The 12,574-nt window shown below is 55.8% G+C and overlaps 1 protein-coding gene across 1 annotated transcript; it reads right to left on the bottom strand.

The window, feature by feature from the left end:
* Positions 1-1,206: 1,206 nt before the first annotated feature.
* Positions 1,207-10,211, bottom strand: CAPN11 (calpain 11; the record flags this gene model as incomplete). Its single annotated transcript, XM_079550804.1, has 20 exons — positions 1,207-1,233; positions 1,438-1,496; positions 1,570-1,686; positions 2,126-2,204; positions 2,309-2,377; positions 3,116-3,180; positions 3,266-3,323; positions 3,592-3,657; positions 3,870-3,909; positions 4,060-4,283; positions 4,849-5,018; positions 5,090-5,250; positions 6,247-6,321; positions 6,540-6,625; positions 6,706-6,789; positions 7,565-7,733; positions 7,839-7,972; positions 8,085-8,203; positions 9,374-9,443; positions 9,966-10,211. The coding sequence occupies 20 exons, from the start codon at positions 10,209-10,211 to the stop codon at positions 1,207-1,209; spliced, it is 2,118 nt and encodes a 705-aa protein (XP_079406930.1).
* Positions 10,212-12,574: the final 2,363 nt, after the last annotated feature.

The following is a 12,574-nucleotide window of genomic DNA, read 5'->3' on the forward strand; positions in this document are numbered from 1 at the left end:
ACAGAGCTAGGTTTATTGCCCCGAGCACAAAGAGAGGAAGCGGGCCTGCCAGGTGGGCAGGAGTGGTTATTGCTGCAAGCATGGCCTCCAGAGACGTAGGCCTGGGAGCGGCTAAGGGCCTGCCTGCCTTGGCTGGGTATGCACCCACTGCCATGCTGGAGCCACCCTCTCATCCACAGGAACAGATTGGGGGTGAGGAGTGTGGAGAAGTGCAAATATATTGGCACAGGAGCACATCTGTGCTGAGTGAAGGAGCCCGAGGGCTTCAGGGATCATAACAGGGTGAAAGGAGGGGGAAGAGAGGAAAACAGATGACCGTGTACTGGAGAAACGCCTCCCACCCATCAACACCACTCCTTGGCCCAACTCCACTGTGGCAGCAGGAGGTGAGGCCACGACAGCCCTGGGGAAAGGCTGTAGTGGTATGGCTGTGCGTGCACAGGATAAGAGGAGCATGATGGGATGTGCTACATAGTGGCATGTGGCAGGAGAGTGCTTAAATGATAGGCTTTGGCCTTATGGTGGGACAAAGCGGGGCAGAGAGTGAGGGGAGAGTTCGAAGGCCACGCAGAAAGAGGTTGCAGCAGGATGTAATGAACACCAGCGACCTGACCAGCTGCAGCTCCATGCTTTGGTCATGTTTAGTGCTGATGAGTGCAAGGCAATGGCATTAAGTGTGCACCTTCTCACCCTGGCTCCCCATGAACCAGCTGCCCTGCCTAAGCAAGGCAGCATCTGCTGATGCTCCCTGGGACAGGTAGCACATGCCACAGGGGATGAGACAGCACCGGAGCAAGCAAAACAAGTCCTCCTCCTCTTCCCCTCCGCAGCTCCCACCTCTCCCACTCGGGCGGATAGCCCCCAGCCTGCTCCTGTGCTTGCTTCTATGCAGCTGCCCCAAAGCTACGTGCAGTGACCTACAGACTGCTTGCCCTCCTTCTCTTCTGGGGTGGGACAAGAGGAGGAGAAGGGTGGAAAGCAAGCTCAGCCCAGAAAAGGAGAAGGGCAGCCCCTGCCTGCCTTGACCTCTGTGAAATGCTCCATGGGTGAGGGTGGAGCAAGGCGTGCTGAGAGGCAGGGCTGGTGGCTCAGCATAGGATGGAGCAAGAGAGGGAGATTATCCTGTGTCCATGGACCTGAAGGGAGGCACTTGGAGGTGGCCTGGCCTGCTGGAGTGTCCTAGTCACAGCACATCTGTCCTGGCTCCTAGCCGCACATTGTCAGCAGCAGCCACTGCAGAGAAGGAAGAGTGAGGATGAGCAGGGGCTAGTATACACAAACCCAAAGGCCATCTGAGAACAAGACTTCCCTTTCTCATCTCGCAATCTTTTGCACCCACAGGGCTGGAGGGCACTCTAACACCCACCCCACATGTCCCATCCGCCTTAACATCTTCCCCCCTCATCTCCATCCTACCTCAAGGCACCGAGCTCTCACCTCAGCGAGGTTCATGACGGCAGTGCCAGTGCCATCAGGATCCATGCTACGGAAGAACCCTGCAGGGCACAAGGGCAAGGTGAGCAACATGTCCTTCTGTCCCTGCCCTCCCCAGCCTGGAACAACACTCACTGAACATTGTCTCCAACTTCACCAAGCAGCAGACAAAGTTGTCGAAGTCCACACCAGTCTCAGCATCTGCATAACGGGCAACCACCACCTGATGCAGCTTGTTATTCAGCTTGAAACCTGAAAGGCAGAGAGTACCTAGCACCTGCAAGAGGTGGGAGAAGATGCAACTACCAAAGTTCATGTTCTCACCAGAAGGGGCCAACACCCCACCCAAGGAAGGCCACTGAATCCAGCCTTGGTAGGAGTAAAGGATGCTCTCCCTGGAGCTATAGCCCATTGCCAAATGAATGTTAGCTCACTGACCTGACTTAGCCAGGATGGACTTCACAGGTCAGATGAGGATGGCTGGGACAACCTTGTATTTATCCCAGCTCGGAGGATGCCAGCAACAAGCAAGGATCAGTTGGAGAGAACCCAGCTTACATATGGGCCTCATCTCATGACAGATTGGCTCAAAGCTCACAATGTAGGCTGGTTCCACAGTTGTCTTGCTACTTGGGACGGTTCCTACAACTTTCCTCCACCCTCAGCCCAGCCCCATCCTTTCTAGACTTACCAGCTGACTCTAGAGCCATGCGCATCTCGTATGAGCTCATGGTGCCTGACTTATCCAGGTCATACTGGCGAAAGATTGTCTGCAAAAAACATCACAGAGGATGTGAATGACAGGCCCTCCTTGCAGCTTGGTCATCCCCCTGCCCAAGAGAGGTGCTACCCCTTGCATCCCTCTCCTCCTCACCAGCCAGCTGCGGATCTTGTTCCATAGGATCTGGAACTCCACCAGCCCCAGGCGGGCACTGCCATCTTTCTGGACAGCAGAGGGTTAAGGAGAAAGCAGCCAGCAAAAGGGTGGAGTAGCTGAGCAGGCAGAGAGTGGCAAAGCAATCAGATCCTGGGTACTTTGAAGGAGAAGAGGCACTTCAGCCAGGCCAGCTCTTTTTCAAATTCCCTCCCCATCCTGCAGCATAGGCTAGATCAGAGCCTGCAGGCCAAAAGGGAAAGTTCAGTGCTTAAAGCAGCAGCTGTGCAGCTCCCCAGTAACACCAAACTTTGGCACAATGCTGCCATGCAGCAAACAGGATGCTAGGACATATCTGGAAAAGAGCTCAGAGCAATTTCTCTACGCTTGCCTGACCCTTCCAACTGCACATCCTTGTGCAAAGCTGGAACACAACCCATTGCTCCTGTTACTTTACACCTCATCCTCAATCATAGGATGATTTTAGAGGAAAGAACCCCAGCACCCTTCTTCCTCCACCAAGAATGCTTTTAGCCTGGATGGTCTCACAGCATGCCACACTAGGGTGAAGTGTGGGTGCTGGCTGCTGTGTGTGAACCCACGGGGAAGTGAAACACTGGGCACCTGCTGCCAGCTGCCATCCCAAAGCACCCTCAGTGCAGCCACAAGGACCCTTTCTGCCCTTTTCTCAGTTGCACAGCCTTGGCACAGCTAGATAGCAGAGCCCTAGTTCCCACGGAGGAGTGTCCTGGCTGCCAGGCTGAGCGCCAGGAATGGCAGCCCCTGCCCACAGTGCCAAGAGGATACATCCATCAGGTTGACCATGTTGCGGCAGGAGTCCAGACTGAATCCATCCGTCTTCAGATCTTTGTCTAAGGAGGAAGGAGGGGGATCATGTGCATCAAAGCACAACCTGCAGAACCGGCCTGAGCTACAGGGGAAAAGGGCAGCACTCACGTCTAGCAATCACTCTGTTCAGAATCGTTTTGAGCTCAAAGACGCTGATTTCCATGTCCTGCAGTTGGAGCAGAATTAGTAGAACCTCTTGCCTCCCCCCACCCCTGGGGGTAGCTGAGCTGAATTTCAGCATTTACTGCTGTGCAGGGCAGGGATGGGCACACTATGGGCTGGAGCTTGCTGATGGGAGAGACAGACCCCTGGGAAATTTTGAGAGCCCCCACAGAGCCTCTGCTCTGTGCAGCTCTGACAATGAGTGGTTTGATCCCCTCCCTGCACCCCGGACCTGCCATGAGCTTTCCAGGGCTTGGCACAACTGTACCCACCTCCCCTGCCAGCTGCTGGAACATGTTCTTGAAGCCATCCTCAATGTCATCCTCGGTAATTTCCTCCTGAGGCCAGAAAGAGAGATTAGTAATCAAAGCCAGGCATTGCCCTGCCTCAGAGGCTCAACAAATATTTGAGCCTCTCAGAGTGAAGCTCCTCTCACTTTTACTCTTTCTCACATCCCTATCACAGTAACCCAAGCCCATGCAGCCACCTCCTGCCCACAGCTCCCCCTCCTCAGCCCCAGACCCAGCTAAAGGAGACTGGTAGCTCCTACCTCATCTGCCAGGTCTGCAGAGATCTCCTCGTCCAGCTCCCTGGGAACAGAAAGGCGGGGGCACACAGTGATGAGAGAGCAGTGGAATCTGCTCTAGCACTCACCAACACATGTGATGGCCTGAGCCAACACATTCCCTAACTATGCAAAGGGCTGGGATGTGGCAGAAGGCTTTGTGGTGGAAACTCACGCTGTGTCTGACTGCTTCTCGGTGAAGACCCGCAGGATGAAGTCAGCCTCCTTATGTGGCTCAAAGGTGGAGGGCACAACGATGTACTCGCCAGGGGGCAGCCGGATCTGGTTGCTCACTTCCCTCAAGTTGATGAAGGTCTCAGAGCGTGCCCGCGACTGGTTTCGCAGGAAGAAGTCCTTCTTCAAGTGCACATTCTGGCTGCCCTGGGCCTGGAGAACACACTGTTGTAGGGAACAGCCCAGCAAGAAGAGAACCCACAAGGAGCAGTGGGACCAAGCAAGTGTAATCAGCCCACAGCCCAAGCATCTCTGCTGGAACAGCTTCATGGTCCCATTGCACCCCTGCCCAGTGGCTGCCTGTGGAAGAGCCCTTGTTGTCCTGCCTAGCATGGACCATCCCTTCCACACAGAGGTACTCAGCACCCTTTAGCACCCCAACCATTGCCAGTCTGGTGGAAATTCCACGCCACGGGGCACATGCATGCAAACATGCGTGTGGGTTTGCATCAACCCATTCCTGCCCACTCCTGTGCTCCCCTCAAAGAGGCGGATGGGTCTGGTGGCTCAGGACGTACCTCCTCAGGAACCTGCAGGGAGGAGAGAAGAAGGAAAATCAGAGTGCCAGTGCTGGGGTTCTATCTCCAATGGCAGATGGAAGGGGTGACACTGACCCACAGATTTGTCAAATCAGGTGGGAAAGGATTCCCTGTGGACTACGGTGCCAAGTCCACATGGGATCGGCAGGGCTGAGCCAGTCTCAAAGAAGTAGCATTGGGATTGGGGTTACCTCGTAGACGGCAAAGCCGATGGTATGCATGTCGCCCCCTACTCGCCGCTCCCTCCTACGATGCTTCTGCATCAGGGCCACCAAGAAGCTGCAGGCCACCTCGTCATCCCCAGGGTCATCATCCTCTTCCAGCAGCTTGATCTTAAACTGGGGATTGATCCAGAACGTGGCTGGAAGGAGGAAGATGTGGATGGTACACCTGGCTGAATCACATCACCGAGAGTGGAGATGCGGGAGATACCTGGGTTGTTCCTGCAGCCCCCAGCAGTGCTCCCTCGGCGCCACGTGCCCTCGAACACCTGTGTGTGCCACCTGCTGAGCTCATCTTTGGTGAGGGCATCGGGGGTTAGGTTGCAGATCTCCAGCCTGGAGAACTCCCTCATGAAGTCCCGGAAAGACATCCTGTGGGAAGCAGGCAGGGGCTGAGGTCAAGACATGGCTGAGGAGTTCAAGCAGCTCTGGATTCAGCCACAAGTGCCTTTGCTAGGTGGAGAGAGATGGAAATCATCCCAAAGCCCCTTCTCATGGCAGCAAGCTGACTGCTGGATGCCCTGTTGTGGAACAGGACTTATATGGGCCAGGCTGCCTCTGGTGCAGTTGGAACCCACCAACTCTTTCACCCTAAGTCTTGAGGAACCAAAGCAATGATATTCAGGTGGAAGAAAACACAAAGGCACCATCTCAGTTGTAGGTGGCCTTGGGGCGGGGTGCCAGGGGGCACAAAAGCCAGGACTACTGGCAGGCAGCTTGTCTAGGTGACACATGCTGAACAGCTTCAGCCTACCTACCACAGTGGGTGACAGGGATCAGAGCAAAGGGCTCCTTCTGTTCAATCTCCCATCTCCAGAGGTGGCCAGCAGTGGCAGAGGAAGCAGATCAGACCCAGCATCACCTCAACATCCAGCAACACAAGACCTGCACTTGAGGCTAGCTCAGACCATCAGTTTTATAGCCACCTAGGATCTGGAATCATCTGAGCAGTCACACTTTGAACTTACAAAACAACCTTGCAGTGCAGACTCCCACATCAGGCTTCCAGCATTTATCTAAGTTGCTGCTTGCTTGTGACCCTTTTGCTCTGGTGGTTTCAGAAGAAAAGAAAAAGCTTCTTTCTGCTCACTCTGCATTTCCAGTTCCTTCTAAAGTACTCAGGTTCCCCTTTCAACTACCTGACAACTACACACAGCCAGGGCCCAACCAGCCTTTGGTGAAGAACTTTTTACTAATATTCAACCTTAATCAGATCAGATAAGAAAATGTTACCGGGCTTTCTAGCAATGGAATAGCTAATAAAGGCAGGTCATGTGTTCTGGGGCAACTGCAGGTTCTTTTTCAGGCTCCCCTGCTCATTCCCAAACTGGATGCTGAAGAAAAGCAGCACTTTGCTTTGGCACTCACCAGAACTCGCCATCCTCCATCTTCAGTTGCAGCTCTTCTCTGTCGCTGGGGTCAATGTTGTCCCACTCGGAAGAGCTGGAATAGCCAGAGGAAAACAATTAGATGAGAAGTACTCAAGGTGAGCTGAGACATTTCCAGTGCTACACAGTTTGCAGTTGGCCCTCAAAAGACCCATTCCACACTGTGAAGGGAACAGCATGCTGTAAACTCCCAATCAGCAGCGCTGTGCAAGAGGTGTCCCAACTGTTTCAATGGCAGTGCCAGTGGCTCATTGAAATCCCACCTGAACTCACCCATCACTCCAGGCTCCAGTCCACTCCACCTGACCCCAGGGGTTTCTGATACGGATGAGCTGTTCCTGCTGACCCCGGTAGTTCACCTGCCAGCCATCAAATGCAGGAAGTCAAACCATTGGCCACAGCATTTTACCTCTATTACAGTCTTATGTACCCAACTCACATCTTTGAAAGCTGTGACAGAATAGGCATGGCCCTTCACCAGCTTCTTGAAGGTCACTGCTTCCATATCAAAGGCACTTGTGATCTGAAAAGAACGTGCAAACCTCAGGTGAATACGATTCATGTGTAGTTCTGTTCCCTTACCCCTTCTCAGAGGAGGCTGAGACATTGCAAGGGCAATTACTCTTTTTTTTTTGCAATGTTCCAGTCAGGAGCACTGAAGATTCATTGTGAAACCACTCAAACTTCAAAAAGCATAAGAAAATGTTATTTTGTGCTTCCCAAAACAGTATTTTCACTAGGAGCACAGATCCTCATCAGTTGCAAAAAACAGCTTACACATCAATTGTGCGGATACACAGACAGTGTTGGGAGCAACGGTCTCTTTAGCACAAGTATACCCCAGCCACACACTCAATGCAGGCAGCAGCATTTTGTGTTTGTTACTACTCTGATTTGCCAATCCAACAGGTACTGCTATCAGTGGTGACAGAGAGGGAGCACTCTGTTGTTTGTGGCTAAGAGGGAGAGGACGAAAGTGCCCTGCCTAGCTAACATGCAGATGCTGACGCAGGATGCAGACAGAGCTCTATGCAGAGCCTTGTTCAGCAGCCTGGCTTCAGATGGATGTTTCCCATTCCATCAAAACAAGACCATTCCAAGTCACTAAGATACAGTCCCATGCCCTTCATTGGTTCCGGGAAAGGTGCTCTGCCAAGAGGTGGAAGAAGTCCCCTCCCATCCAGCGTCCCAGCAAAATGACCACCTTGAGCTGGGAGGAGGGCTGTGAGGCCTCACTGTGGCCATCACTGGAGGAGAAGACATTCACAGTTCACTGTGAAGAGCAGCGCAACACTTACGTCGATGGAGCAGCCCAGCAGGGACCCCCTCTCCAGTGCCTTGCGGATGATGTGGCCCATGTTGCGCGGTGCCCGCTTGAGGTCATACATCTCTGCTACGCCGCCAGTGAAATCCTCAAAGCCCTCAGTGGTGCTGCCCCCCGAGAGCGACTCGTAGCAGCCGTTCAGCCTGAGCACCGGGCAGCGAGAGTGGAACGTGAGGTGACGAGGGCACACCGTGCTGCTGCTCCGCCCCACCCCCCAGCAATTTTGTGCCCCCAGTGGTGGGACTCACTTGGCATAGGCCTTCTCCAGCAGAGCGCTCCAGAACTCCGTGCACTCCGCTGAATGCACAAACAGGAGCTCCCCATCCTTGGTGGGCAGCAGGTCGTCCACCACCACGTCCACCCACTCACCGAACTGCCAGATCTAGGGGGAAGAAGGGGTGAGTGGGACAGGGCATCGCCCTAAGGGATGCCCCCAGGCAGCTCATCCTGCCCCCAACCCACCAGCTGTGCAGAGCCAGAAGCTCCCAGCCTACCTGGAAGTGGAAGATGCCAGCGTAGTCCTCTTGGAAGCTCTGCCCATGAGGCACCACACGGTGCAGGAGCTCCTCGTTGAGAGTGAGGGAGCCAATGGCAGCCAGCAGCCAGCAATCACCTGGCAAAGGAGAAGAAGCTTAGCCAGCAGTGGTGATGGGTGCTGGGCCATGCAGAAGCCCCTGGTATGCTCTCTCTCTGAACAAGGTGTTGGGTCAGAAGGGCAGCCAGCAGGGAGGTGGAGTTCTCCTCTGCATGGTGCCCTGCACTGGGCTCAAAAAACAAGTGGAGAACCTGGGGAGGAGTCAATGCCCCTTGCTCCTAGCCCACACAGTATAATGGCAGGTGCCTGGACAGAAGCATTAGCTCAGGGCAGAGAAGGAACAACCTTCTGTGACCTGCTGTCTGCGTCCAGGCCGCTGTGACAGCATCAACAGCCACTCCTGCAGTCATTTACCCAGAGCCTCCTGAATGCTCCTGGTATCTCAGGACAGTGACTTTTGTAATGCAATTACACTTCGCATTGTAATAAAAGTTTCCCTTTGTTTTCAGTCACCAAGCAAGAGGCTTAATGCTGGTGCCTTGGCTTCAAGTTCCAAGAGATAACACTGCAATTTTCCTTCCAAGTGCTATTAACCACAAGTGCTGGTCTATGCCAGCACTGTTTTTTCCATTCTTTGCCTTGGTTCTCCTTTCTCCTCTTTTAAATCCTGTCATACATTAGCCTTGAGCCTGGATAACCTGTGCTGGGCTGTGGTTGACAAAATGGCATTTCAAATCTTGCCCTCCTAATGACCAATTGAGAAACACCACAGTGCCCCAGGCTGTTAACATGCTCCAGTTACCACCACAGTCCTGAAACCAGTCTGCTCTGCTAAGGTGCACAACATTCTCACCTTGATACAGGTCAGGAAACACTGCTGATGGCAGCCAGATCTGGTTTTGGTGATCACTGACTCGCAGTTCCCAGCCTTGCCAGACTACCCGACCCACTAACACTGCTCTCCTTGTCTCAGTACCTGTGCTACTCCATTTCTGTGAGGCCCTTAGCATAGAGCCACCAGTCAAAATACCTCCTCCTGCCTTACAGCTTCCACCACACTACATGAGGAGGGAGTTTGAGTACAGAGATGGTTGCGCACAGGCTGGCAAGAAAACACACCATGAGGATCTGTAGAAAGATGCTGTGAACCCTGTCCACTCAGCACCTTCCCTACACAAATGTCTCTTCTCCAAGCACGCTGTTGCTGCTCTCTAGATCAAAGTTTGGGGACAGAACTCCAGCACTCACCCAGAGCTCCCTGGCAGATATCTGTCCGGGTTGCACCACCAACGATGAACTGAGGATCATCCACTAATTCCTGCATAAGGAGAGAATCAGGCATTGGATTTCAGCAGCACCTGTACCCATTGTAGCTCTGACTCAAGAGAATGGAAGTATCATCCCTGAGATGCACCCATCCTGTCCTCTACCAGGGAAAATTGCTTGACTGCAACATCAAGGCCATCACAGGAAGGCAAGGCAAGATCTTCTTCAGCACGAAATGGCTAGATGGACATTGCCTCTGCACTCATGGCACCAAAGGATACAAAACCCCCATGTCCTGAGCCAATAGCCCCAGTCACCGAGGGTGTCACACCTATGCTGGGACATCCAGAAGCAATGGCACAACTCTCCCATTGTAAAGCCCAACGTGTACTGCCTGGAGGGAGAAAGGTGTGCTATACACAATGCTCTTTGAGTACTCAGTGAGTATTCCTCTGGGCAACGAAGCATGAGAGGAACTTTAAGCACAGCAAGAAGTAAACAGAAGCCAAGCTGCAGCTTGGCACACCACATTTATGCAGACACTGCAGGCGAGGGACGTGAGCCCAGCACTTACCGATGGACGCTTCCACTCCACGCCCCGCGTCTTGCTGGAGTATGGCCCCAGCTCCTTGAAGCCGAGGGCAGTGGGGCCAGCTGGGAACTGGGGGTCCCTGAAGAGGACACCACTCTCGATGCACTCTTGCTTGAGGGCTTCATAGTCCTGGTTGAGGTACTTGATAGCATTGTTGTGATCACCGACCCCCTCGGCTCTCAGGCGGTCCCTTTGCAGCCGGGCAGCGATCCCCCCAAAGGGCATCATAGCTGGGTACTGGCACTGCTACCTCCACCTCTGTGTCCTGCAATGAAACAGGCACTGTGAGGCTGGGGCTGGGCATGGCCTGCCCTTAAAAGCATCCCTGGGATGGGAAGACGCACTGTGAGGATCTATGGCTGGGAAGGCCTCCCCAGCCCCCATGCCCGGTGCAGACAGTGGTGCCTTTCTGATCAGAAGCAGGCCATGGCCTCCAGCCCAGCCATCACGCTCCCAGTGCCTTCAGGGAGGCTGAATGAGTGGAGCTGCTTTGACAGCGGGCTGGAAAGAAATAGTTTGCCAGCTGCTGTGCAGAGCCTCCCCATTCCCTCTGCACATGAGCATTGAGTGAAGAGGAATTCCAAGCCCTTTCTGCCTCTGAAAATCAGTTCTTCCAGCTGTATGCCTTGCCGCTAAGCCTCTTTATGGGGACAGCTTTCTGGTCACCGGCACCTTTCCTATCCTACTTGCCTGATGAGCATAAGCAGCTGCAGGGCTGCTTCTCTCCTAGACAGCCGCCCACGGCTGCCCAAGCACTGAGTCAACAAGACGGGAAGGGAGGAGCCCTCCGGGGAGCAGAGGCAGCTCTATCTGTGGGGCGCTGGGAAGGAAGAGGCGTGACAGCCCTTCCCCAGAGCACAGGGTGACTTGACTCAAGCCCATGAGCAGGACTATGCACCTGCCTGTCCCAGCTCCTGCTCGTAAAGCCACATGCCCCAGAGGTTTGGTAGCTCAAGACAGCAGAGTGACCCTTGGGTGAATGACCCATCTGCTCTCACTCTGCTACAGCCAGCAACACCCAAGAGCAGTGGTGCGGATGGTAGCGCTGGCCTGCTGCCTGCCCAGCACCCTGGCTCTGGAGAGGCCTTTGCCTGTCCCAAAACGGTGCAGTAGCCATGGGAAGGCAGGTAGCACAAAACAGGGTGCAAGCTCTTGTGCTGCTGTGCTGTGCTGCTCGTGGGCCACAGACATGGCTGCTAATCTCAACGCCTGTCCTCATCAGCTTTCCAGAAGGAACATCTGCTCCACTCCACCACTCCTATCCCAAAGGCGGTCTCAGTCCCTCGTCGTTCCTCCACAACAGTCCCAAACCTATGGAACTGCCAACTCTGTGCCTTTCACTTGACTCCTGCTTGGCAACCAGGACGCTGCCTGCAAGGTGCATGTTTCCTCAAGACCGGTGGGGCGACTCCTCCTGACTGCTGCCCAGCAGGGCCGCAGAACAAGGAACCCAAGCACAGCGCCCAGCCTGACGGAGAGGGGAATCCCCGTCCCTGCAACCTCCCCTCATGGTGCAGCCCCAGGCAGGGCCGCAGCACAGAGTCGTGCACAGCCGGGCTGTGGCACCAGGCTGGTTATTCTTAGCCCTGTTACTCAGAGCGCCTGGGCAGCGCCTGGGTGGCAGGCGGAGCGCAGGGTGTCACACGAGCGCAGGGCAAGGGAAAGCGTCGCAGACCACAGGGAGGGACTGGAGTTGTGCGGGACATCGGGCAGCAGAGTGAGGACGGACGATGGGAGGGGGCTTCCCCACGGAGACGCTGATGGATGCCGAGGGCACACAGCAGGCAGGAGGAGGTGCGCAGCCAAGCAGGGGAGAGCCAAGCTGCAGGACGGCTTTCCGTGCGGAGCGACATCCAGCCGCAACACGACGCGGCGCTGGAGGCACCCGACCCCCCACGTTTGGGGCACTGCGACACGCCGGTCCACGCAGAGCCTCGGACAACACCGCCCGCAATCTCTGCAGGCTTCTAGCCGCTCTCGGCGGGGACGTATCGGCAGCAATACCCGCGCCCCGAACCTAGGACCCCGCAGCCCGAGGGGTCGGGTCCACAAGCAGGCCCGGCCCCAGGCCTCAGCTCCGCGCCCGAGGGCAGGGCGGCTCCCACGCGGCCGGGCGGGGCAACGCACCCCGGAGCCCCGCAACGGAACGGGACGGGACGGATCAGCCCCCGGGGCCTCCCGCAGCGGGCCCACGGCGCAGAGGAGGGAGGGAGAGGAGGGCTGGACACTTACCGTTCGCCCGGCGCGGAAGCCGCCGCCGCCCTGCCCGGCTCGGCGCAGCGGAGGAGGGGTTAGTGCGGGCAGGATGTGCGGGCGGCCCGCGGGCAGGGGGAGCTCCGGGCTGTTAAAGGCGCAGAGGCCGCTCAGCCCGCTGCTCCCCGCTCGTCCCGCAGCGCCCTGCCGCGCGGAGCCGCCCCGCCGTGACTCAGCGTGCCGCTATGCGGGGCGGCGCCGCCCGCAGCTCCGGGCTCGGCCGCTACCTGCTGCCCTGCCCACCTCCCGAGCGGGGCGGCGGGATGCGCTCGGACCGGCGGATTTGTGCCCCGAGGCCTCTGTCCGTGCCCGGATCGCTGAGCTAGCCTTCGTCCCGA

The sequence above is a fragment of the Tetrao urogallus genome (genome assembly GCF_951394365.1).
Source record: "Tetrao urogallus genome assembly, chromosome: 2".
NCBI classification, from domain to species: domain Eukaryota; kingdom Metazoa; phylum Chordata; class Aves; order Galliformes; family Phasianidae; genus Tetrao; species Tetrao urogallus.